At 46.8% G+C, this 26,862-nt stretch overlaps 1 protein-coding gene across 4 annotated transcripts; it reads right to left on the bottom strand.

Annotated features, from left to right (window-relative positions):
• Positions 1-19,035: 19,035 nt before the first annotated feature.
• ZBTB42 (zinc finger and BTB domain containing 42) lies at positions 19,036-22,097 on the bottom strand. 4 transcript variants are annotated; one of them, XM_021528924.3, is made up of 2 exons: positions 21,881-22,097; positions 19,036-20,521 (listed from the first exon to the last, which is right to left on the bottom strand). In XM_021528924.3, the coding sequence occupies exon 2, from the start codon at positions 20,505-20,507 to the stop codon at positions 19,080-19,082; it is 1,428 nt and encodes a 475-aa protein (XP_021384599.1). In that variant the 5' UTR covers positions 20,508-20,521; positions 21,881-22,097; the 3' UTR covers positions 19,036-19,079. The 4 variants fall into 4 exon arrangements, with proteins under 4 accessions (XP_021384599.1, XP_085436984.1, XP_021384600.1 ...); XM_085580858.1 differs by lacking the exon at positions 21,881-22,097 and adding an exon at positions 21,643-21,666; XM_021528925.4 differs by lacking the exon at positions 21,881-22,097 and adding an exon at positions 21,237-21,357.
• Positions 22,098-26,862: the final 4,765 nt, after the last annotated feature.

The following is a 26,862-nucleotide window of genomic DNA, read 5'->3' as shown; positions in this document are numbered from 1 at the left end:
GCTGCAGTCCAGAGAGCATCTTAATCATTCAAACTGAAGCTAAAACTCCTGCTCTGAACTTCAGACCCCTCATTCAAATTTGAACCTTTTTCCTTGGAAAATCTGCTTTCCATATAAATCCCCAGACACCCTTTCCTCCCCCCAGAGACATGTGAAATGTTTGGCCTAAGCAGCTCCATGTGGTAACAAATCCCAAAGGCTAATTGTGTGGAAAAGCATTTCCTTTCATCAGATTTAAATTTTCTGCCTTTTAGCATCGACTGCACCCTTTTTCTTGCATCATGGGAAAGCAATGTTTAATGCACAGAGCTGGAAAGAGCCCAAGACCACCGAGTCGATGCGTGAAGGCCAGTGGGCTGCCAGCAGCTTTGAACAACTGTTGATCATCACCACCACCACCAAATTCCAAACAGATTACCCAAAAAGGCCAAGGCCAAATCCCTATTTCTAGGCTAGAAAAACAGATTCTTCCAACTGTTGTTATGGTGAGGAATTCAGCTCATTTGCAGATGACAGGCAGAGTGGAGCTGTCAGTCAAGGGCAGGGGGAGAACACCCAGGGCTTGGGAGGTTGTACCTTTCTCCTCTGTTTTGCCTGGGTAGCTGCTAACATTGCAAGCAGCTTTTCAGAAGAAAATGCCAAATCAATCCTCTATTATCTTGAAACAAAGCAGTAGTTATTCTGACTTGCCTCAGCAGCATCTCTGGGGAGGTAGATGCTCGTTTCAGAGTAAGTTTTATGAAGAGCTGCTGAGAGAGCTCGGGGTGTTTAGCCTGGATAAAAAGACACTCAGGGGAGACCTTATCACTCTCTACAACATTCTGAAAGGACTCAGGTGAGGGTCAGCCTTTTCTTCCAGGCAGCCAGTGACAGGATGAGAAGAACTGGCCTGAGGCTGCACCAGAGGAGGTTCAGGTTGGACATCAGGAAGAAGCTTTTCACTGAAAGGGTGGTTTAAGCATTCCAATGTGCTGCCCAGGGAGGTGGTGAAGTCACCATCCCTGAAATGCCTGGATGAGGCACTCAGTGGCATGGTTTAGCTGCCAAGGTGGCATTGATTGAAAGGCTGGACTCGATGACCCTGGAGGTCTTTCCCAACCTTGAAGATTCCATGCCTCTGGGATGTCTGCAACATCGTTTTCCTCCTTCATCCCCAACCTCACTTTGTCCTCCCGAGCATCTACAGGGCTCCTGGAAAGTTTCCTGCTTTTGCATGAGGGGTTGTGTATGTGGGCTCTGCAGAGCTCAGGCAGAGGCACTGAATTTGCCCCTGCTGGGAGAGTGACACAGGTTTGGCTGGACCAGGGGGAGGATGCCCTTGTACCTCCCTTGCAGCCCAGCTACTCCAACAGGGATGAAATAACTAGCTGAGATAATCCTAATGAAATTGCAATTTAAAAAAATTAGGTATTACCACCCAAATCTTTTGCTGTAACAATGTATAGGGGAAGCTTGCAGCACATTAGTTGGCAGCTCTCAGCTATCCCCTATTCATGTGCATAAACTCCACTTTCAAAAAACAGCTGTTCCTGCATCCTCAGATAAATCAGTCCTGCTTTGCTCCTATCTCTGAGAAGATGTGGTGTGCAGGGGTAAATGCTCATCAGAGGCAAGAAAGCTCTGGGGTAAATCTCCTTTTTGTTGTCTGTAGATGTAAACAGGGGCTGGAAAGAAGTCAGCTCAGAAAATACCTGGCTCAGAAAACACATGAAAAAGTGGTGTTTGGGGATATTATCTGAAGGGCAGCAGCCTGCTTAGGGCTCAAATCTTCTTCCATCTAAGTCAATAAACATGAATTTCAGCTATTTTAGCAGAGATTTCTTCATAGATCCTTTTTTCAAAATATTTGAGTGAAAGAAAGCGTGATTATGATTCTTTGTAGTTTTGTGGCCAAGAAAATATAACCAGGTTGTTAGAGTGGAAATAGTGTCACTTGTATCACCATGGGGACAATCTCAAAGTTGGGGTTGAGGCAGAGATATGAATATGCAATTTTGGGGAAAAGTTTGAAAATACACATTTGTCTCTACAATATAGCCAAACATAGGAATAAGTAAATTTGAAAATTCAGAGGTCTGAGACCTTTGTTGTTGTTTCTGAGGGGTGTTTTGCTCTTCATATTTGAAAATGGCTGAATAACAGTTTTTAATACAATCTCCTTAATAATTGGTCTGATTTCCTCAAACAAAATTAATCTAGGATAAAAAAATCCCACCCTTCACTTTATCCATCCTCACAGTCATCTCTGACTTAAAAAAGCTTCCACACTAAGTTCAGCATGAACATCTCTTCTGTGCATGTCCTACACACAGTTGGATGGGCTGGTTTGTGTGTTCATAACCTCAGCAGTTAAAATTTTGCTTAAAAAAATTTGTCTAAACAACTCTGGAACAGCCACTTTTGTTGCCTGCTGTACACAGGCCTCAGAGCAAGGCCTGATTGCATTCACATGTGGCTAAAGGCAATATTAATGAATTAAATGAAAAGGTACAAGTGGAAAAAGGCTTCAAACACTTGACAATAATGCAACGATAATTTTACATTGAAATAGAAATTTCAATATAAAATTGAAAAAGAGCTGCTTTACTCCAAAGAAGCAGAGAAGGAAGTGGAAGCAGCAAAAGTGCAGACAAATGCTAAGGCAGCCTCTACATGCAGAGGAGGAGACAGGGGAAGAAACTGAGCTACGGGTTCTGTTTGTTGTCAGCTACAACCAGCAGAAGATAGATAATTTTCTCATCCCAGTTTATTTCCCTTTCTTTATGTTTATGATGCACATACCCAATTTTAAACTAATCCTGAACTCTTGCATAAATTCAAGTTCTACAGATAGTTCGGAGGGAAAAAAGAAAGATAAGTGTATGAAACCGAAATATTTTTACAATTGGTTTCTTTAGGAGAATGGAGGTAATTTTGTTGTGTTTCTCTGTAACGAAGAGCCAGATGGATATTATTTTTTCACCTCAAAGGGTAAAAGCTTGGCTTGACAAAGCTTGAGGCAGGGTTAGAACCCACATTCTGACAACATTCATCTCTGACATACCTTCAAAATAATTTTCTTCTGCTTTTTTTTGTTGTCTTCCCACTGCCTTTTCCCTACTGCCTTCTATAAAAGGGTCTGTGCTCATGGCATCCCCCATGTGGGGGTGGAGGGGCTCACCTGGGCGTGCTAAAAACCCACTGTCCCTTCTGTGCTGGACAGTGGCTTTGATTTAGTTCCATTTGTTGCACAGTTTTGCATGCTCAAATTATGGAAAAAATTGCACAACAGGCTCAGTTTGATTTTTTTAAAGGGATTGAGAGGTAATATGGAAAAACAGCACGTCAAGACTCCTCCGTGACCCAGGTTTCCTCTCCCACATCCCACGCTGCAAATGTTTCATATCCTCGATTTGGTTTCTGGGTCGTTCTGGCACTTCTCCCAGCCCAGCCACGAGGAGCTCAGCACGGCAAGCAGACCCTGCTCCATCACCCCACCCTGCTAAGGCACTCCCAGCCCCACATGGAGACTGCTTTGGCTGGGAAATGCTTTCCAGCTGGGTGTGCAGGACCAGGCACCAAGGGCACCCTGCTGCTGGCAATAGCAGAGCTCTCCTCCGTCTCACAGGACACAAGATTTCACCCAAATATATTTGGCTGTTCTGCATTCTAAGGAGAAAGGGATGCCTGTGGGAGATGGCAATACTGCAGAAGTGACTCCAGCAGTACTGGCTCTACCACAGCCAAGAGACAAACCCTTTCTGCTCTTTACTCCTCAAACTCTGGGTAATATTTACAGTACTGCCCTCAATGCATTAGTGAAGACATTCCCTCACATTCACTGCTTGCCAAAAAGCAAGTAAATTTAACTCAGCGATTCAATTCAAAGCAGTTTGAATCATCTACATCCTTGGCTATGGGTGTCCAGACACCACATCCAGCCACACATGCATTAATAAAGACTTCAAAATAGACCATCAGTTCCTCCAGACCTGGAGTGACACATCTGATCCCAGCTAAGCAAGAGACCCAGCAGGGACCACCACCTCAGCGAGGGGGTGCAGTGCAGGTGGTTTTCCTAATGTACCTCCAGTGCTGGTGGCTGGGTCCTCCTGCTCTCCTGGTGGCTGGGGAGGGGACCCTGGAGATGCTGTGGCAGTGCCAGCGCTCCTGCCTTGCCTGGGCTTAGGTGCTGACAAACAGAGGATCAATTATTCATCAACTAAAAGGCAGACTTCTATTACAACAGATGTTTCTCCGAATGTTTGACACTGCCCATTAACTCACCCTTTAATTTTAATTGCTTAACTAATGGCTGTGTTCAAGGTTAAATGAGCTTAAATCTTTATTCTTCTCTTGTGCTGCTTAATATAAAGATACCATTGGACTAACAGGGAAAAGGGAGGGAGAAGGAATCAAACCAAGTAACACCTTTGACCAGACACAAACAGGCAGCCAGTTTATCCTCCACATGCCTGCCTAGGGATAGACACAGCACTTGGATGTGGTTTTCTCTGAAGCAGAGAAGTGATGGAAGGATCTCTCAGGCTGAAGGGGTCTGTGGGTTTGTAAAGCCAGGCTGAACCCGAGTCAGGAAGGAGGTGTCTTGGGCTGAGCATCCTTCCTAAAGCTGACATAGAGAGGAAGTACCTGCTCAGGGAGGCGAGAAGTGTTTGAACACGCTGTTTAGGTACCCTCCAAACCAAGAATTCAGTTTTTAGGAGTAATTTAGGTTTGTAAGCCACAGAAGTGATGGCCTGGCATGACCATGCTCCTATGCTTCCTCCTTTAAATATTTATAGCCCATCTGAAGAGTGGAGTTTCCTGGCCATCAGGGCAGGAGCTCCAAGGAAAAGAAGAGGTTCACCTCACTGCCTGGACAACAAGGAGGGATCATGTCTCAGAGGATACAACCTCAAAGAAGTACTGGGCTTCAGGGCAGGGGACATGGTCCTTACCTCACTGTAGCCATAGTTTTGCTATGTGCCAAACCAGTGTTTACCATGCATTTTAGCTCTACAGCTTGGCTCCCTCTAGGAATGAGCAATGTAGGCACTGCCAATGTCACAAACAAAGCACGCCCTGTCCACATCCTGCTCCCCACCAGTGTCCCCCCAGCAGTACCTCCCTGCCAGAATCAGTCCCTTCAAGTCACACCAGAAGAAAACAAAAGGATGCATCCTGGAGAGGTCACATCACCAGGCAGGAGGCTTTTCTTCAGCTCAGGCAGGTTCAAAGATACCTTTGGCATCACATCTGTTGACCTAATTCAGGAATACATGGCACCATTTTTCTAGCAAGGCCCATGGATTTAGTTTGGATAGCTCGGATCTACTCCCAAAAAATAAATTACCAGTATCAGTAGGAACAATGGGAGAGGCAGGACCAGACCCAGCACTCCTCAGCCCAGTGAGTAGCAGTGCCACAGCACCTCCATCCCAGGAGAGGGATTTGATAAACATGGTCGAGAAAAACACTTTATTTTCTGTATCTTACCACACTAAGGACATGAGGAAAGGAAAGAGGAAACTGGCAGATAAGTAAGCTTTTTTTCCCTCAACATAGAGGAGAAAAGGAAGCACATCTCTTTCCTTTCTGGCTTGCTTTCCTTCCTTTTGTGCCTCTCTTAAGAGGTGAAGGAGCAGAGATACCTAGTTGAAGATCAGATAAAAGGGCACATAGCAATAGGAAAACCAGGAGGTGTGGTTTTAAGCTGACAGAGGACAGGTTTAGATTAGATATTGGGAAGAAATTCTTTACTGTGAGGGCAGTGAGGCACTGGCACAGGCTGCCCAGAGAAGCTGAGCCTGCCCCATCCCTGGAAGTGCTCAAGGGCAGGTTAGATTGGGTTTTGAATAACCTGGTCTGGCAGAAGGTGTCCCTGCCCATGGCAGTGGTGTTGGAACTAGATTATCTTTAAGGCCCCTTCCAACCCCAACCATTCTGTCATTCTGTGAGGATGTCCCTGCTCATTGCTGGAGGCTTGGACTGAATGAACTTTAAAGTTAACTTCCAACACAAATTATTCTATGATTACCCAAGGAAGTTATAACCAGTTGCTTCACTATCATTGTGCATAAGCCACTGCTACGATCATGACCTGGAGCATGCCCAGGGCTGGTTGTCCATGTGGGAAGAGGGAAAACCATTAAAGGACATCAGCCCATCCCCTGTTGGCACTATCAACATTACGCCACACCTGTCAAGACCAGGGCTGGCCATGGTTAAACATTCCTCTGTGCCCTATGGACAGTTTAACATAAGATGCTCCCTCCTTCCTGACAGAGTCTCTCCTGCTACAAATCAGTACCAAGGAAGACAAAAACCTGTGGCCTTCCAATTCTGCATGCAGCAGGAATGCTTCCCAGCCCTCCTTCTCAGCTAAGCTATTACAAAGTGGAACCAGCCTCTTTAGCTCATTTTCTAAACTGAAAAGAAGTTCTTCGTTTAAGTTGCCTTTTTTTTTTTTTCCTCTCTCCCCCAAGCAGGCTCACAAGGACATCCACTCATTTGATTTTGGCTCCAGCTCAGCAGCGTTCGGTAGTGACAACCATCAATCCTGCCAGACAGCCGATGGCACAGACTGCTCGGAGTGGGCGATCTCCGTTTCTTTGCAGCTCCGCTGCAATTTGCGTGGCGGCTCGACGCGGGCTGGCGGCCGGCCAGGCGCTCAGCATCCTCCTCCCACCCTGAAAGGTGTCTCTGCACAGCAAGGTGCCGGGGCTGCGCCGCGCCTGCCAAGACCACGGCGTCAACCGTGCCAGTCCTGCAAATAGACACCGGAGCGCAGAGCTGCTAATCCCACACACCGCGGCGTCGCAGAGTTCACCACCGAGAGGAGCCTTCTCGGGCCACCGAGTTCAGCCTGAGTAGCATTAAGCTTAAGTTTATGGATGGTTCAGTGCAGCCCAATTTTTGGCAGGTTGCGCCAAGCAGCGGCGATGTCGAGGTCTGGTTACTGGCTGGCCCCTACCCTTGGGTGAATATTGGGTTTCTGAGTGCAGAAGTGAGAGTTTCATTCTTTGTTCTTGAACTCATTCTTTCCATCCCAAGGGCCAGTGGAATGTAATCTCTCCAGATGCCAGCACCTCTTAGGAAATTGTAATATAGCAGCTATGCCTTGTAAGTGCCTTATTCATACATGGAGAAAATAATAGTAATATCCTTGGGGGACGGTTTTTAAACAGCACACAGTGACACAATCCAAGGGACAGGTGGGATTTCACTTCAGATGAGGACTGTCCCCAAAACCACTAATTTTCAAGAGCAGCAGCAGAACTGACATTTTGTCTTTTACTCTTAGTTTGTTTAAAGGCTTTTCTTTCTGTATAAAACCATCAGTGCTTCCTTCCTGGGGAGGCAGTCAATGCTTTTAGGGTTACAGTAAACAAATCAGTCTGCTGAGCAAATTATCCTGTCCACTGACACTAACAGATTCCACGAGCTACCAGGAACTTGATCAGCCTTTTCTCCCCTCTCCCTATTGTTATAATAAAAAAAAGATTTGCCAAAAGACCCCTCTTTGCAGCAAAGTAAAAGAAATGCCTTGTGGACAGAGATTCCAGGGAGTATTCTCAGAACTCTCATTGACCAATTCTGAATTAAGAGGTTTGTCAAAAATAAAAGGCACACAAGAGAACAAGGGAGCCCGAAGAGCCAGCTGACAGATTACCACACGACAAAACTAAAAGGGAACTCTAAACCCTGCCAGTGTGGCTGCCCACAGAGTCTGCCAAGAGCCAGATGCTGCCACGGGGATAATATCCTCCAGGGCTGGGGAGCCAGGCACTTCCCAGACTTCCAAGCTGAGAACAAGGGGATGGTGGGGCAGCTGTGCACCCCAAGCCCATCATATCTACATGAAAAAGCCTCAAGAGGAATAGGCAGGTCTCTTCAAAAAAAAAAACAAAAAAAAAAAAAAAACAAAAAAAAAAAAAAAACCAAAAAAACAACCCACCAGGGTATCTGCTTCTTACTCAGAAAGTCCATTAGGGAAAAAAAAAAATAAAAGCTGGGGGAAAAGAAAATTGGAGTTCTTCTGGGTAGTGCTTTTCCTCCTTATGCAAAGCAAACTGCCACTGGCAGCAGGGGAAGAGCAAACAGGTCAGGCAGGGGAAGAAATGACACACAGCAAGGGAATAAGCAACATACTTTGAAGAATTAGGAACCAAACACATATTCAGGAGCCCAGCACTCACCCTGCTCCAAGCAGACTTCTATTAGTAACCAATCCCGACGGTCTGCTGAGATTCCGCTGAGAAAAGGGCAAGTTAACACAGACACATCGGTGTTAACATTACCCTTGAACGCAAGCGGTGTAAACACAAAATATTTGTTTCGCTGCTACTGTGCAACATCTGTTCCCAGCGACTTACTCATTCCGCGTCTCCCTCCCTCGGGGTTCCAAAGTACACGAGGGAGAGGGAGAGGCTGGCAGGTGCCCGCGGCGCCCGCTCGGACCTTGTGCCACCCCCGAGCCCGTCCCGCAGCCTCTCCTGGGCGCAGTTCGGCACCACCGAGCCGGAGTTTGTCCCCACCGCGCCGCTGAGCCTCGCAGGATGCAGCCAGCGCTCCAGGCACTTCCTATTTTCTGCAATTCGATCCGCGGGGATGGCAAACCTGCAGACTTTTAACGGAAAGGTTGCCAATCTTATACTTGACTTAGCAGATTAAAAGAAAAAAAAAATTAAAAGGGGAAAAAAAAAAAATCAGACTTCGATTTTTTGAAACCAACCGAATCAGTCAGCTTTTGCTGCAGTGCCAGAAGTCAGCGATGCAATAAGAGCTCTCACTACATCTATTTTCCTTCCACAGAACCCTTTAACACCACACAGTTGTAAAAGCTAAGGGAGTTTGTGCCAGGTCATGATGTGGAGACAGGCTCTCCCAGGGAAACTCCCAGCACTGACATTTTAGCAAAAAGGCTGTTAGATATGTCAACTTGAGAGGAGAATTAAGACATCCAGATATCATGACTGTGCATGAAATCATCCTGGGGGACAAATTCGGGTTTTGTAGTTACATTCCTGATACCTCCCCACACTCCCCTGTGCTCCATCAGCTGTGCACAGCCACATTGCAGACCCTGAAGACCCAGTAAACAGAGAAAAACACACACAAAAAGGCATGTTTTGAAAAATCATTTCCAAGACAAATCTCCTAAGTTTCCATATTCCAAAAGCAGTTGGCATTTTTTTTTTTTTTGAGCTTGAAGTAAACGAAACAAAAAGCCAGAATTTTATGATTTGAAGATGAACACAAAGCATTGCAAGAACTTGCCAGAATGCTACTGGAGGCACAGTGAACACCACGAGGAAGGCACTGTGCTCATACCTAACTTCAGAGCAGTGCTCAGTAAGTTTTGTCATCTTTTGATGTCTGAAAATACTGTAGAACAAAGTGTTGTCTGATCTTTTAAATTCTGGTTTTACAAGCAGGAAGGTTTAAAAAACCTGAGCCAAATAAAACAGGTGGCTTTTTTGTTGGAAGTCACGGGTGACTTTTTAGCCTAATATTAGGGGAAAGAAGCATTTCTGATTCTGCTGATGGTGAGAAATTAAATGCAGCCTTTGGAAGTATTGCAGCTTTTCTGCCCTGCTGGAATTTGGGGCTGCTGGGAGCCAGAGCACCTCAGTCCTGTTACACAAGCAACAAGAAGCAGCAGCAGTGTCACCATGATTTTAGGGTCAGAGCCCTGTTCTTTGCTCTGAAAACTATGACACTTTTTGTGCTCAAGTCTGCAACCTCAGACTGTGACCTCCCCAAAACTGTCCTCATCCAGTGGGTGCAGAGCCCAGCTGTCTTCTCTCTCTCTTTGGACAAATCTTGCCCTTGCAGGAGGGGATCCCTGCTGGGAAAGTGCTGCTATCCCAGGCTTATTGCACTGAATGGCATCACTGACTTTACCTCCTTTCTTTCCCAGCTTCAAAAAGGTCCAGGCAAGACCTTACCAAGTGCTTGTGGCTGTACCACCTCTGGATACATGGAACTGAATGGAATTCAGTGCTCCACTTTCATGGCATGAAACTAAGACTGGATTTCAGCTGAGTGGCTCGACAGAGCACCCTCCCTCAGACCTGCTCCAGACCTAAAGCAAAACTCCATCCCCTGGGTAAACTTGAACTTAAGGAAAATTCTCACACTCCCTGAAAGTCATGGAGCTGGAAGTTTTTCTGCCAGGTGCATGAGAAGCACCAGGAGACAAAGGGCTGCCCAGACCAGGGGATGACCGAGCAGGAGATCAGGCACCTGCAGCACCAGGTCTCACAGAACAGGCACAGGTTTCTCTGCACTCCCCCAGCAGCCCCAGATCCTTTTCCCTCCAGCAGTGAGTTTCTCCACTATGCTCTTTCCAGCTGAAGCATTCAGATCTTATCACACCAAAGGCAGGAAGGACCCTCACATTCACTACCCCATCCACTTGCCAACACCACCACAGGCTACACAGTCCCACACTGGCCCAGCTCCAGCCCAATAGGTCTCACAAGGTTAATAACCCCTGGTGTAACCTGGTCCCTATCCCCCTTTTCCTAGCATGCTCTATCTGAATACCCTTGTTTTGAATTAATGCAAGAGAAATTACTTTCATTAGTAAGAGGCTAATGAGGTTATTTCTGAAGTCAGAGCCAGATGATCAGTTTGAAGGCTACAAGAAAGGGAAGACAATCTCACTTGGGGTTTCCCTTCCACACCTCTAAAAATTTAAATTGTGTTCATTAAAAAGAGATCTAAATCCTACCTTAAGCAAAAGCCTAAGACAAGGCCCAGAAGAACTCAGCCTACTGCTGGCCAAGCAGGGGTCAGTCCCCAGGAGTGTCCTGAAAGAACAAACACAGCCTCAATCTTGCATGTTTTATTGAAGGCACTTGTGCAGGCATTAACCCAACAGCCTGTTTCCCTTGCTGGCCACCTACAGACATCAGATTATGCCCTGGAGCCTCCTAGATCTTCCTGGCTGTGAAATAAAACACCCAGGGGGCTTCAGAATAAGCTCGTTCTGCTGTTCAGCTGCTTTGCCTAAGACTGCATCCAGGTATAGTTTATAAACTGGGTCAGTCCCCCACACAGACCATTTTTACATCTCAGGTATCACACTGACAGTAGAGCCTGCCTCTTTATCCACCTAAAAAGGTGACACATCAGAGCCAATGACCCGCACTAAATATCAGGGTGAGAAAAAAGGCTTTCTAAGCTAAGGGAGAGGTGAGCATCATGACAGACTGCCCAAGGAGGTTCCTACAAGCAGGTTAGACACATATTCCTCAGGTAAAACTAATGGCAAGTTGCCCCTCACCAGGAATAGGGCAGACCACATCCCAGACAAGGTCTTTTCCCCTCTTGTGCCAAGGATTTAGTGCATATCCTTCGACAGCAACACAGCAAAAGGTTTTGCTTACAAAACATTTTCAGAAACAGAACTGTTAGATTTATAAAAACTTCTCTGAGGAAATGATTAAAAGGAAAGCAGCTTCTTCTGACAGCTGATTAGACATCAAAAGGGTTGAAACCCCAGTCAGTGTGACTACTCCTAGTCTACTAAAATGAAGATATTTTTGCTGAATTTACAGAGTGAGAAAGAGAGCACCTTCTGCTCCTCCAAATGTCACTGGTCCTCCATGAGCTAAAAACACCTTCCAGTACATGAGAAATTTAATGTTCCTGGTCCTCTTTCAGCACTCATTGCCACAACCCATTGCACAGATGTGATGGATTTTTGAACACAAGATCTATTATGTTTCCTACCAGAGGCTCAAATGCATACAGGCACTGAAAACACGATGCCAGGTAGTTACTTTTTATACTGACTCAGTATTTGCTGGCAGTCGCTGCCAAGCATTACTTGACTCTTACCAATAGGTTGGAAAGTCAGCACTGCTAATGAAATTCTTCATGTTATCTGAAAGATCATCTTTCCCCCCATCCCAGAGTAAAAATCCAGTGATTTTCACACTCAAAGAGCAGGCAAAAGGCAAAGCAAATTCTTACCCCAAGGAATTTGTGATACCCAAGGCAGAACTAGCATCACCCTGTCTACCCTGCTCCTGTCCCACACAGCATTTGTTCTGCAAAATCCTGCTGGACCGGAGCTGCCTTACGGCCCCGCAGGGGAATTCATCCCTTTACTGCCCCCACCTTGGAGAGCTTTATACTCTGGTGCTTTTCAGCACTCTCAGCATGACCTTGGGAAGGAAAATGGCACCGTCTCGTTCCCATCTTGCGCCAGCCAGGAAGCCCAGCGCCTGCCAGACACCGCAGAACACCACAAAGTGCAAGGGAACCTCTTCCCTCCCCAGGCCAAATCAGCCATTTGATAATTAACCAGCGGGCCAGACGAGCCCCGTGGAGGAGGCTGAAGCTGGCGGGGCTCTCCCACGGGCCCCGGGAGGCCGGGGCTGACCCCGGCCCCGCTCGCAGACACGGTGGCAGATGTGCCGGGCTTCCCCACGGCCTCCCCCTTGCCTGGCAGATGCCGGCCTCTCTGGGAAAGCGCTAAATGGATTCTGCTGAATCACTGCAGCAGATGGTTCGTAACACCACCTGGATAGCACAGAAGAGAGAGAGAGATAAAGAAGGTTGGAGAACACAGAGTACCTAGTGTGTGGGCCGAGTTATCCCCAGGGATAAGTAACCTGTGGATAAGGTCGGCATTTGAACTTTTGTTTTCCCAAATTCCTGCGTTATTAAGACTGAGAACATCAATTTTCTAGAAATTATATCCTGACATCTCAACATATATTGTTTAAAACCCTTCAAAACCCACTGGGATGCCAGAGCCCACTCTTTGCCACTGGGAAATGCTGGCAGCACTGCCTGGCCCAGGTTGCTTTGCTGGTGGGAGCATCAGCCTTCATCCATGCCTGAACCAAGATCCTCTAGCTGGGGTTGGGTACAGAGGAGGCTGATGTGTTGGAGGTCGAAGAATATTAAGAAGGATTTAGGAGAAGTTGTTGGGTTTTTGTTGTTTGAGGGGTTTTTTAGAGCCAGGTTGGCAAATGCTTCAGTTTGCTGCAACAGATAATTTTGAAAGGGCAGGGGAGCCAGCTGTGCACAGAAGTGAGCAGCTGTACAAAAGAGAACAACAAACAGGAAACAGGTAACAATAACCAATGTGTTTGCTTGATCTCCTCCCGTTAAACAGCAATTTATTTATTTTTTTTTATTGGGATGAAAAGAGCATGTTAGGAAGAGAAGAGAGCTACAGCACATACACAGAGGGTGCCTACTTGGAAAGCACTTGGAATCCCACCTCTGAAAAGTAAGAACCTAGGATCCCTTGGACTGATTGTCAGGAGACATGGCTGCACAACCTGCAGCACTTCCAGCTGGGTCTCCCTGGCACAACACACCAAGTCCTTTGAGATAATGTGCTCTCCAGGCAGTCAGTTGCAGCTCTGCTCATGATTCCTCCTCCTCCTCCTCCCAGGACAAGGCGTTTTCACACACCAACTGCACCGTAGGCTTGACTCCATTTCACTGGAGCCCAGCTTTGTCCTACATAGGCTGTTTTTGCTGGGTCACACCTGCCATTGATTCCCTCAGAAAACAGCTGCTGTTCATGTTCTGCTGTTCACCTTGCTCAGCACAACGGTGCAGAAAGACACTCGTGGGCAAGCAAAGCTCAGGGTGGCACGAGCTGACCTCGAGCACAGTAGAAACTGGAAGGTGACAGTACTGCCAACCAGCTGGGCAGTAACACAAAGATTCCTCTGCCCCAACTACTTCACATGGGGGACCTCCCTCATTAAAATCATGCAAGAATTTAACCAATTTAAGCAATAAAAGAGATCCATCCTCACAGTGCTTCCCCACTATGAATCCAACAGCACCAGGGACACTCTTATGGGTCAGCATGAACTCTCCTTATGCTTTGGAGGCACTTGCTCCAAACCCAGACCCCATCACCTAATCCAGGAAAAAGCCATTTCTCCACAGTCTCCAGCTGCACTGCAGCATTTGGTGACGCATGGCCAGATGCACCCGGATAGCCACAGCCACCTCTGTGCCTACCAGACCACTTCCAGAAGGCACTTCAAAACAAAAGCTAAAAATAAACAAAACCAGTTCCCAACACTCATTCCAAGGAGAACCAGGCTCTGGAAGGGTGGCACAAACCCCAGCTGCTGGCATGGGCACAGCTGACCCCTGCCAACGTAAGGAGTCCATGATGTGCTGTAATCCTGGAAGATGACAGCCCTTGCAGCATGGGATTAGGACAGCAGATGCTCCTGGGGGTCACCCCCTTTCCTGTAGGTCACAGGTCCCAACGTGGCCAAGAGCTGGCAGGCAGGGAATCCTGTCTAGAGCGTGCCCATTGCCTATTTGGTACATACACAGCCTGCACACACCCCTTCCCAGGATCCGCTTAGCGGCCTGGTTTCTTCCCAAAGCTTTTTATATTTCACATTCCTAAGATTTAATTATGTTATCAGAACAACAGGCATCAGGATTTGGAGTGCCAGAATTCACATTAGCAATTGCTATCAACAAAGAAAATGGGCACAGCATGCCCATGCCAGAGGAGATGTGGGCTGCTCTCCTCAATCTACTCATGGTTATTTATAGCCTGTTTGCAAAGCCATCCACCTCCCAGGTTTAGCTTCAAGCTTGCTTCTTTCTGAGCACCCTCTCTCTCAAAGAAAAGCCTTTTGCCTCCTCCTTCCCCAGCACCACACTCGGATTTGGGCAAATTATTTAATTTTTTTGGGGAGGCAAGGGCAATAAAAAAACACCTTTGAATCCACCACAGCAAAAAAAACTGGAAACAGAGAGCTGCAGGGACACCTAACTCTCAGCAGCAGAAATTAAAAAAAAAAAACCTAAAAAAAAAATATGTATTTATAGTTTTTAACACTTCACCACATTGCAGCAGATCACCACGTATCTTCAGCAGCTTTCAGCCCTCCCCACAGATGGGGATGCAGGCACAGGATCTCTAAGGAAGGGACACATGCTTGAAGGCAAGAAATACCCACCTATTTTGAGACGATTGCAAAGAAACCACTACGTGGTAGCAGGAGGGGAGTGATAGCTGTGCCTCCCCACCAGCATTAACTATAACTTGCCCATCCTTTAAGCAGCACCACTTTGAGGCAGTCCCACTCTGCCAGGATCTTTTGCTTCCAGGTAATTAAGAAAAAGACACAGTGCTCATGGTACAGGTGCAAACCTCCCCACCAGCTTAGTGCCCTCCCCTGAGCAGCAGGGACAGCTCGTGCCTTCCTCCTCCCAGCGCCAGCTCCTGCTAAACTCAGCCCAGGGATGGAGGTGGGTGTTGAGAGGAGTGGGTCAGAGCTCAGCTCCCCAAGGCTGGGAGAGACTCTGCATTTAGGAGAACACCCTCACACCAGTTAGCCAGTTAGCCGAGGGTGTCGGGCTGTCCTCGCACGCCACGTCACCCCCGTGCTCACGGGTTTGTCACCTGGCCACCACCACCATCACTGGGGACAGGGCTGGCCCACAGCTCCCCCAGCTAGCGCCGAGCCCCTTCAAACAGCCCCAAAATGGTCAAAATGCAGAAGTGGTGCTAGGTTAGGTCCAGCCCAGTCACTAAGGAAATGTTCCGTCAGGCTCTGACTGAGACACGGCAGCTCCTTACATGCCTAAAATTCCAGATGGCCCTGAAAAACAAAGAAAATATTAGAGCACATAGTAATAAAATTTTTTTTAAGTGGCAAATTATAAAAATACTTGCAATTAAAGTAATCATTATTAATACATCATAAAAAATGGCAAACACCACACCCCTTTCTGCTAAAGGGGGGAGGAAGCTCAAGCTTACAATTCTAGCACGTTTTATTTCATGTAAATTTATAAAGACAACAATCCTAGTCACGATTGTCACATTGTACAGCACATACCAATACAGTTGCAAACAGAACTCCACGCAAAACTAAGCGCTAACAGTAGCCTGAATCACTCTTCCTGCGATTGTCGTATCTAGACTAACAGTATTACACTAACACTGAAGGAAAAATAGTTCACTATAAAACAGTGATAGAACATTTTTATAAAATATATTCCATTCCAATAGCTTTTCTACATACTGTATACTATAAAACTCTCCCACAAAAAATTAGTGTCTTTAAATATACATATTTAATCTGAACTGCACCAAGATTAAAAACAATTAAAAATATCAATGATTTTTTTTTTTACATTAACTTCACAGTATTTGTTTGTAGTAGAAGACAAATCCAGTGTTTAAAATGCAGAGCAGGACTGTTCCCTATGGAGACAGCAACTGCCCCACAGAGAAATAGTTTATGAAGAGACAAGCGTTAAGTGTGCCATGTTTTAGTACTTCTCCATAGAGCCATGAACCATTTTGAAAACATGCTCCGAGCTATTGCAACTTAAAAATAAGAGACACACAGAGAAATAGCCAAAAAAAAGTCACCTTAAGAACAAAAATAAGTGCAAACATTTCTTTACTTTAGAAATTCAAGCTAAGAGGAGGGGGAACACAAATACCAGACTATGAGAACAGTGTGTTCATGATGTAGTCAAGGATGAGAAAGTCTTTTCTTTTCTTATTTAAAAAAAACAAAACAAAAACAACTTTTGCCCCATATTCACTGCAGCACAGAGCATGCTCATAGCATCAGTTTAATGAATTATTTCTATACTAAGATCAGACAAAAACTTGTTTCAACTTTTCCCTGCTCCATATGCTAATGATGTTCTTATGGCACATCCTATTTTATGATCTTCTAAAAAAAATAAAAACAAACAGTAATTGAGGACTGAAATGCAAACAAAAGTGTCACAAGAATGCAAAATTAAGATTACCAGCTTCAGTAATGCTGACTCTACATTAAACTCTTCACATGTTGCTCAACATGCAAAACCCATTGTTATAAAATTTAAAGTGTAAATTAACTAGTTTTGAAATAGATTAACAGTAATAATTCCACTTCAAAAACAAAACAAAACAAAAATCTAATAAATACTATATCAAGTATCTTCAGGAGAAAAAAAATAACTTAATTTTAGTAGAAAGAAAAATAACTTAATTTTACTAGATTTTGTTCAGTGCTATTTCCAATCACAGCAAAAATAAAAAAGGGAAAAAAAAGAGAAAACTGATTAAGTAGAATAAGACCACAGTACCAAAGCCACTTATGTTCAAGATACAGTACTCTCCCACAACTTTCATATGTAACAGGTTCAGCAAAAATATTTTACAGTTGAGAAATTAAACTGAAAACAAACCCCAAAACTATAAATAAAAGCAAAATTTCACATTACATGTACATTCATAGTTTAAGAGATGAATAATAAGAGGCTGTAACAAGTATATCCTGATTTTCCTTAAAGAGGAAGTACTTAATTAAAAAAAAAAGTCAATCCCATATTATTTATGTAGGTAGTGCTCAGTTTTTGGACCAGAGGGGGAAAGGCATTGGGAGGTTTTTTTCTTCATAAGATGCAATACAGTATTTTAAGCACAACTTTTAAAAATAATCTAAATCAGTGCTTCAAATTCATTTTAAATCACACACTTAAGTTTCACCAAACAACTCCAGGAGTGTCAAGAAAGCTGGTGAAGCAATGCTAATGCAGCAGAAGGACATTCACACCCCTCAGATATTATTATTATTATATTTCAGTCCTGTGTACATGTACCTTGAATGGGTCATTTGACTGGAAGGGAACAAAGTGATATCCACCGACATGCACAGACAAAATTATGCTCTAATAGGCAAGAAACTGAATCATCTGGAGTAAAACTGGCTATAGTTACAGGCAGCCTCAGTTTACAAACAAACAAAAAAACCCAAAACATCAAAACCCCCAACAGCTTCCCCTGAAAAGGTGGGACTTGGGGAAAAAGTTAGGCCACTCTTTCCCTTCAGCAGTTTATCTTCTTGCTGCCTCTTGGGAACACCAGCAATTGCACACAATTTGGCTCAGAGGGAATTGCCAACTTCATAAAAATAAAATAAAATATAATTTCATGCTGCTGGTTTTAGCACGGCAGCAAATTTTTCAGGCAAGACAGCAGGGCATCTCCTAATGCACAAGGCATGAGTACCTTGAACTACAAAACCCCAAAAACCTGGTAACAGGAGGGGTATTTGGCCACTTTACAGCTGCCATCCCCTCCAAGGGAGATGGGATCAGCCTCTGGATGTCAATATGGGAAGGAAAATATTCATGTATTATACAATTTTTTGTATGTCCTAGTGTGCATCCTTCAACATTTCAGGAGTGAATACCCTGCAGACAGAAAGTGTTTTTCCATCCACATTTTATGCTCAAAAGCAGCTTTTCAGCAGGTCAGCCCAGTGAGGAGGATGGGTGGGAAGGGAAAATTTTAGTCAAGTCCCAAGGCAAAAACTTCTCATTTAGATTTTAGGACCAACTGCAGAGCAGTATTAATGGAATAAAGAGAATAAAAAATGACCAGTACCAAAGACGCAGCCAGGAATCTTCAACCCCTTTAAAATTTGGGCCAATTCAATGTCTCATCTAACTCTATAAAATAAAAGTACATCTGCCCACTCTGCAATGTGTGGACAGATTTCTCTACACCAAAATGTATTTAAATCACAGTTCATCTCTTCAGATGTTTCTCTGCAACACACAGAGAGCATTTGGGGAACTTAATGGAAGCCAAATTTTTCTCCAGAATGTGCTGAAAATATTTTTTCCAAAAAAAAGGTTAAAAAAAAAAAAAGGAAAAGAAACCCAAACCAACAAAACCCTGACCACAAAGCAAGTACTTCCAGTGTGAAAAGTGATGCTAAATCATTGCAGAATTACTTAAGATCATTTCACATTAATAATGTAACATGGGTGCACCAGAGAAGACCTAAAGGACTGTGCTAGGAAGGGAGGGTGGGTGGCAGGGGAAGGGGAGAGATGGAGAAGTGGAAGGATTGCATTAAAAGGCCTCTGGAGTGTATACCGCTGCATCTTTTAAAGATCATATACCTGAAGTGAATATCACCAAAACAAAATAAAGGGAGGAGGAAAACCAAAATTAGAATTCAGATGCTGCCTTTTTTTTTTTTTTGTTCTGTTTTGTTTTAAACGGGATGGGGGGGGGGGGGGTGTAGATATTTAAAAACAAACGAACAAAACGAAAGTCACACATCTCAAACAACCAAGGACTTTACAAGGCCACAATGAAATTTGCGGATATGTCTGTACAGATCCCCGGACTGCGTGAAGCGTCTCTCGCACCACTTGCACCCGTGGGGTTTCTCCCGGGTGTGCACGACCGCGTGGCGGCTGAGGTTGTGGGAATACTGGAAGCTCTTCCCGCACTGGCCGCAGGTGTAGGGCTTCTCCCCCGAGTGAGTCCTCTCGTGCCTCTTTAGCGTGTACATGCAGGAAAAAGTCTTTCCGCAGAGGGTGCAAGTGGGGACCGACCCGTCGGGGGACAGGCGGGTCCGGGAGCCGTCCTTGTCGCGGAAGTGAGAGCTCAGGTGCAGCTGAAGGATGTGCGGGCTCGGGAACACCTTGCTACAGAGGGGACAAATGCAGATATGCCCAGGAGGCACCAGGACGCCCGAGGAGATGTCCGACGAATCCATGTCGTCCTCGCTCTCGTCTCGCTCTTGATCTATATCCTCCTCTCGGGCATGAGAGCTGCCATTCCCCGCGAACATGTGTCCTAACCCTGTCACTAGGCTTTTGGCTGAATTCCCAAAATGCTGACTCTCTGGACTCCTGGCTTCGCCGTCCTCCTGATCTGACAGCAAGTCTTGTTCATCTTTAACAAGTGGCTCGGTACCCTGCTGCTGGCTGTCGGAAGCCAGCTGTCCAAAGACATAGGAGGGGTGTAAGGAATCTCTCCCCGGCACGGGCTTGAAAGACAAATCCAGCGCGCAGTCCACATCACTCGAAGCCAGGGGATGGTTAACAGACCTTTGGGACAAAGGTCCTGTGGAACTATTGACATTAGCCTTTGTTTTTCCAGCTGCTGCGGCGCACGGTTCTGCCTCTGTCGGCACAGAGCTGACACTTATATGATCAGAGGACCAGGCGGGGTGACTGCTGACCTTTTCTTTGCCTGCTGCTCTCTCGTATTCTGCAACGCTGAATTTTTGTTTGTTTCCTGGGTCAAACTCGTGGACCAGGGGCACTCCGGCGTCTAGAAAATGCTCCGCTTTCTCCAAACTAGCCGCCTCATCATTAATCTTCTCTTCCGAACATAATTCTTTATCTTTCAACTTGCCCTTGCAGACTTTCACAATGTCATACATGTGAAGGTAGCTCGCCGCAGCCAGCACATCTTCCACTGGGAGACTGTTGAATTCCAGCTTTCCCTCGTACATGAATTCAAGCAGCAGGCTGAAGGCAGGGGCTGTGACAATGTCACTGTTCAGATGCACAATATCCCTTTTGTCTAACTGGTCCCTGTAGAAAAGATGGAAGTACATACTGCAAGAGGCAAGAACGGCTCTGTGAGCTCTGAATTGAGCTTCTCCAACTAAAACAGTACAGTCACACAGGAAGCCCTGGTGACGCTGCTGACTCAGACACTGCAGCAACTGGCGGCTATGGTCTGGAAACTCCATTCTTCCTTCATAACCTGTTCAAAACAGGAAAAACTTGAATGCTACTGTAAACTAAAGCCTCCTAGCAGCTGTAACAAACAGATCGGCTTTTTGGTAACCCAAGCCAAAGAAACAGCCTTGGAGATAACATTTACTGTTAATTGTCTGTAATAGTTTTATTAAAGGGGGGGGGCGGGGGGAGGAAAAAAAAAAACCACCAACACAACATGTTTCTCATCCTTTCGCACCTGCTCCGAACAGGAAAAACTTGATTGTAAGTAAACAAAAGCTAGTAAAGCAGCAGCCCCTCCAACCTTTGTTTCTCCCACTAAACACTTTAATAAAATTATGCAGAGGAAAGCGCACACACCCCCGAAAAGAAAAAAAGCATCAACTCGCAGGCTGTCTTCCCAGCAACGCTAACTTGGGGCATCTTTTAATAAAGCATATTCCCCGCGACACGCACGCACACACTCACACGCACATTTAAACTTTATCCTCAGTCGTTATGCACCGAATCACAACAAAACAGCGGCGGCTGGCGCTGGGGGAGCGGCGGCTCTGCGGGGAGGGGGGCGAGAGGCCCCGGCCCCCGCACGCCAAAAGGGCGGGGGGGATAAAGGGGGGGAAGGAAAAAAAAAAGTTTTCCTTGAAGTTATTAAAAGGCAAGGAGGGAAATAAGCGGCGGAAGGCCGGCGGGAGGGCAGGACGGAGGCTGCAGCCGGCTGCGTGCCGCGGCCAGGCGCTTACCTTGCGCGGGGCGCGGCGGGGCCGGCCGCGGGCGCGGAGCCGGGCGGGCAGGAGGGAGCGCGGTGCGAGTGCGACCGAGGCGCGGCGGGAGGGAGGGAGGGGGAGAGAGAGGCAGGCGGGAGGGAGGAGGAGGGAGGGAAGGAGGAGTGCTCGGTTTGCTAATTACACCGCAAGCTGGAGAGTCAGCTGCTCTGACTTCACTGCGATGGAAATGCTACCTCCAGCTGTGCGCCTTTTAATGCCATATGTTACTCCAAATCTCGCTACCAGCCAACCACAGCTTGCTGCCTTTTAAAGTTCCAGCAGCCCCATTTATAGCCCGCGATTAAATCCCACAAACTTGCCCCGAGCCCGCCCCCCCACCTCCGACACTCTCGCCACCACCAGCCCCCAGCCCGGACCCCACCTCCCGCCGCAAAGTTGCTCCCCGCAGCCCGCCGCTGTGACCTTCGCCGGTGCCCGGCTCCGCGCCGCGCCGGTGGGGCCGGCAAGGGGAAGCACCGCGGAGCCGCTCCCGGGATCTCCCCCTTTCACAGCCGCGCTCCCCCAACTTTGCGGGGAGGACTTTCCCCCGCCGGGGTGTGGCGCGGCGGCGAGTTCCCCGCCGCGTTTCCCCGCTCCGCGGCTCTCCCCGCGGTACTCACCGGCGGGCGGCGGCGGCGCTCGGCGTCCGCATGTGCGCGGCGGCGGCGCGGGCGCTCCGCGGGCGCGGCGCGGGGCTGTGGCGGAGCAGGTTGTTCTCCGGCCGCTCTCGCGATACTTTCGCTGCTGCGAGCCGCGGGTGCGGGCTGGGTGCGGTACGAGCGGCCGTGTCCCCGTCTGGAGCACACAATGGCCCCGCCGCCCCGGCCAGCCCCGCCGCCGCCGGCCGGTGCGCGCTGCCGGCTGCGCCCTCCCCTTCGCCGCCTCCGCCTCCTCCGCCTCCTCCTCCTCCTCCTCCTCCTCCCGCTGCTGCCGCCGCCGCTGCCGCTGCTGCCGCCCTCCCCTCGCGGCCGCTGCATTGGCAGCGCCGCCGTCCCGCTCCCAACTCCGCTGCGCCGCCGCGGACAGGGCGCGCCCGCCCGGCCGCTGCAGCCCGACGTGCCGCGGAGCGCGGCCGGGGCAGCGGCCGCGGGGCTGGGGCGAGGGGCGCGGCTGCTCCCCCGGCACACACACACACACACACACACACACACACACGCACACGCACACGCACACACACACACACACGCACACACACACACACACACACACACCGGGTTTGTCTGTAGTTGCGCGCCAGCTGATAAATTCCAAACGCCGACGGATTTTTCAAGATGACCTTTCCGATCGTTGATTTGAATTTTAAATTTTAATTAGCTGCAATCGCATCAAAAGTGAGCGCCCTGCGAGGAGCGGGGTTCCCGCCGGGGCTCCCGCCCCGGTCGGGGCCGGCGGACGCGGCCGAAAGCCGCCGGGAAGCCGCGGCCGCCGGAGCCGCTCCGACCCCGCTGGGAGCTGCCGGGATGTCGCGGCTCTGCCTTGTCCCAGAGCCTCGGGGCTGCAGCAGCGCCGGGAGGGGAGGCAGCGGGCTGTGGATTGAGGCTCCGGGTCGAGGGGGGTGTTGACGTTTTTGAGGGATGAATGTGAGGGTGCTGGTGGGTAAGGGAGAGTGGAGGGGTAGCGGAGCACCGGGTGCACTTCAGAGCTCCCCTGCCAACGCCGTACGTGGTGCCAGCTGAAGTCTCCAGACTGTGCTTTAGTCTCCAACAAGTACAGCAGGGAAACTCCTTTCCCTTTCCTTCCTCTAGGTTGCCTTGCCTCGATTGCAATATCTGCAAAATAACAACTTTTTTTTTTTAATTGATCCATTTTGTTCCTACTTTTTTTTTTTTTTTTACAATGGTAGCACTAGAACCTTAAAACATCAGGTTTAATTTGGATTTAATCTAATTTGGTTTGGGTCTCTAATACATTAAGGCTCTTTGTCACAGGAGCTGGGGTCTGCATCACCAACACCGCTTTTCTTCCACAAACCTCAACTGTTTAACTCCACTAACAGTGAATGGCAGGATATTTGGATGGCTTTGAGCATTAATGATTGTGTTGTCACAAAGCTCTTCAGAGTAACAGGATTTGGTAATACTGTCAGCTCTAGGGTTCAAATTGGAAAATTCCAGCTCAGAATGTGGAGGTGCCCAGCAAAAGAGTTAAAGGTCCTGGGGTTAAATCTGTCACCATTCAGTAAAGCTGAGGGCTTTATCTATTTGTCCACTATGGCAGACAGGACTGGGGAGCTCTATCCTTTTAAAGAGGGTGTCATCCTGCAGTCACAGCCTGCGCAGGCTCGACCAAAACTGGAGCAATTTCTTCCCCAAAATGCAAGGGCAATCTCCACAAAGTTACTCTGTGGATTGCCTAACTTGTGGAGTTTTGTTGTCTTTGTACATTGGAAATGTTAGGCAGAATTTTGTACTCGTATGAATTAGGCTTCTTGGCAGTTTTGTGAAACTAATAGTTCATCTTATCCTCTCCCCTTTAATAAATAAATTGAGAAAAAAAACAAGATTACAAATAGAACCAAGATCTTAATTCCTATTTGGGCGCTGTAAGCTAGGTATAATTGTCTGCAATCTAACAGCATCTTATTTTTAGGAAGCCAATTACAATTTCACAGTAAGTCTGTGGTCATTATCGAGTTTAAAGTGTCAGAAAATAACAACAGCATTCCCATTTCCTCTAAGTATCCATTTGGCATGTTGCTGGCTTGCTTTTTCAGGACTCAGAAATACTATACTCACCTTCACACCAAGGCAATGCTGGGTACAATACAGGTGTTGTACTGATTTAGCTACGGTTGTATAAAATACTGGTAGTACAACTTGCTAATGTAAACAAGCACAAAGTCATTACTGGAAGCAAGGCAACAGGAAGAACTGCCCCAGAAACTTTATTCCAAGAGCTCCTGCATTTCTGACAGCCCTCGTGAGAGCACGACAGGGTGAGCAAACGATCTGCTTTCCTCTCCCTGGCCCCTGAGCCCTTCTCAGGCTGAGGGCTCCCCTCCCACCAAGCCCAGAGCAGGCTCTGTTTTCAGTCCTTCCTCAGTGGAGCAGAGCCAGGCAGAGCTGCTTGGCCAATACAGAGCTTTGTGACTGGTGCCTGTGCTCAGAGGAGATCACAACCACCGTGCCACCAAACAGCAGGCTGCCTGAATGTGGATGGGGACTGATGGAAGCTGTTGGGAGTGACTATGTTGGGCATCTTTGTGCGGCTGTGTGCATTCCTGGGTCTGGCTAAAACTCTCCTGGGCTCCAACAAGCCTTTTGCTGCCTATGGAGCTTTCCAAAGTTGAGCAGAAAGCCCAGCTTTAGGGCAGAGAGAGAAAAAATCAGTGGTGCTGGCAGGGCTTTCACTTGCCAGGCAAGGCTAGCCCTGCTCCTGGTTGATTTTGCTGCCTGGACACCAGCCAAAGCCCACAGAAATTAGTAGAAAAACCAACTGGATCAGGTCCATAAAGCCTGAGGACTTGCTTCCATTCTTACCCCTTTGATCCAACAAGAGTAGGTATTTACTGAGTGGGGCCTCTCTAGCCCTCTTTGTTGGCCAGATGCAGAAGCAGTAGCAACAGGTTTTTCATGCAATTTAATTGTTTTCTCTCTCACCGCATTGGGCAGAAGCCTCTTTGTGTTTGTTTCTACATGATTTCAGTGCTTTTATGTTCTTTTTTCTTTTAATAGGACATCTTCTTTGTGATAGTCCAGTTGTATCTCAGAGGGAGAGTCGGGGCCTGAGACTGTGTAATACTTGCAGGATTGAAGCTATTTTAAGTGCATTGGTCATAGTGAGGTTTATTTGCAGAAGTTCTTCCAAACTTTTTCAAAGGCTGTTTTATCCCTTGCAGACAGCAGCGAGCATTAGAAGGACTGAATGCTTCATTCCCTCCTGTGAAACAGGGAGGAATTTAACTCCAAAAGATGCAGAGATGCTGGTGGCAAGACAAGGAGCTGCCCTTGGCATCCACGGGACTTCCCCAATTAGCAATCTCCTCCAGCACTTACCCTGCAGTCAAATCCAAGGTCAGCATTTGGGGGGGTTGCTCAGTTTGCAGTCAAGTCATAAAAGTGGGCACGACTTTCCCAAAGATCTTTTCAAGCATGTCATCCAAGACTCCAGAAAGCATTAACTTGCACTGCTGCCATTCCAGACATTAATCAGAGCATATATTGCAGACAGCCTCCTCAGCAGTGTGCTTATGTGAGTCGTATTTGTTTTATGGCTGTCCTGCTGATTTCTCCCCGATAACGAGACCCTGCGTGTGCTGCAGTATTTGTGAATATATATTGGAGCAGCCAGGGCCATTGTCAAACCATCCTACCAAATGGAGAGGCTGGTGGCACTAAGCTGCATGTATAAATCACATATTGTTCTATTTGCCGTAACGTGGCTGTCAATAAGGCTGCATCAATCTAGGAACACATATTAAAATCAAAAAGGACTCTGCAGAGGTACCACTGGCACAGGTCACATTCTACTCTGCAGTGAGAGCTTGCAACATCCCTGTCCAAGCCAGCCAAGCATTTAATATAACACCTGTACCTTGGCTCCCCTGTCAGCATCTGGGAGGCAACTTTCACTCAGTTATTCATCTTCCATAGTTTCACTTACCCTTAGCTTCTGGTTATGTAGGGTTTTTTTACAGTTTACTGTGTTCTGTTTTTCTAGAAATAGTAAATGAAGGTACCTTTTCAGCCTTTATCAAGCCATTGCTTTTTCAGTAAAGAGAGAATGCTTCTTGCTTTGCAATGGTGAAGGAAATTTGCATGGCATTGACAAGGCACACTCTTCTTTCAGAGTTTTTTTCCTCTTTCACTCTTGTTCATCACCCTGGCAACTGTATTTTAACATTGCTTGGGATTTCTTTGTCAAATTAATCTAAAATTTCAAATAAAATTAATCATGTTCCTTTCTTTTTAATATTTATTTATTTATCAATGGCCAGGAAGGAACCTGAGAACCCACATTATAAAATAACAGGTGTATAGAAGTTTGCAGCAGGATATATAGAGAAGGATGGTGAAAGACCATAAATACTAGTGGACAGAGACAAAATTGGTGTCTGCTTTGGGAGCAGACATAAAATTTATCAGACTCAGACAAAACTATTTAAATCAGAATCTGCTGTATCCTCAATAAGGGTCCAGTGTAGAGTTACTAAATTCTTATTAAAGGAGAGAATTTAATTGGCGTTGCTCTATTTGTAAGCAAATAATGCACTGTGTTAACAATGCACTTTATTTTGGTAACTCCCAGAAGAGACCTTAATACTGCAGAAGTGTTTTGCTAGACTAGGACTGGGAAATCTCAGGATGAAAACACTTGCTAAGCAAAAAATATAACCTAGAATAAAGGACTTTTGTTCTAAAGATGTTCTTATACCACTGTTGAAGCAGTTCCTCAGAAAACACTTCATCCCAGGACGAATCAATGTTAGCCACAACCACTGCCCTGAGTTTTGTAAGGCAGAGATCTGGCATATTTATCCCACTATCTGCAAAAGGTCTCTTAAGCAGGATCCATTCCTCTCCTGGGACTTGTGGGGTTGGCAGAACGTGTTCTTAGAAGAAGTGTTGGGTTCCTCCTTATATAAATCATCAATCTCAAGGCA

The sequence above is a fragment of the Lonchura striata genome, chromosome 5 (assembly GCF_050655825.1).
Source record: "Lonchura striata isolate lonStrDom1 chromosome 5, ASM5065582v1, whole genome shotgun sequence".
Lineage (NCBI taxonomy): Eukaryota > Metazoa > Chordata > Aves > Passeriformes > Estrildidae > Lonchura > Lonchura striata.
The sequence above is the reverse complement of the archived record's forward strand: the minus strand, read 5'-3'. Positions and strand labels throughout refer to the sequence as shown.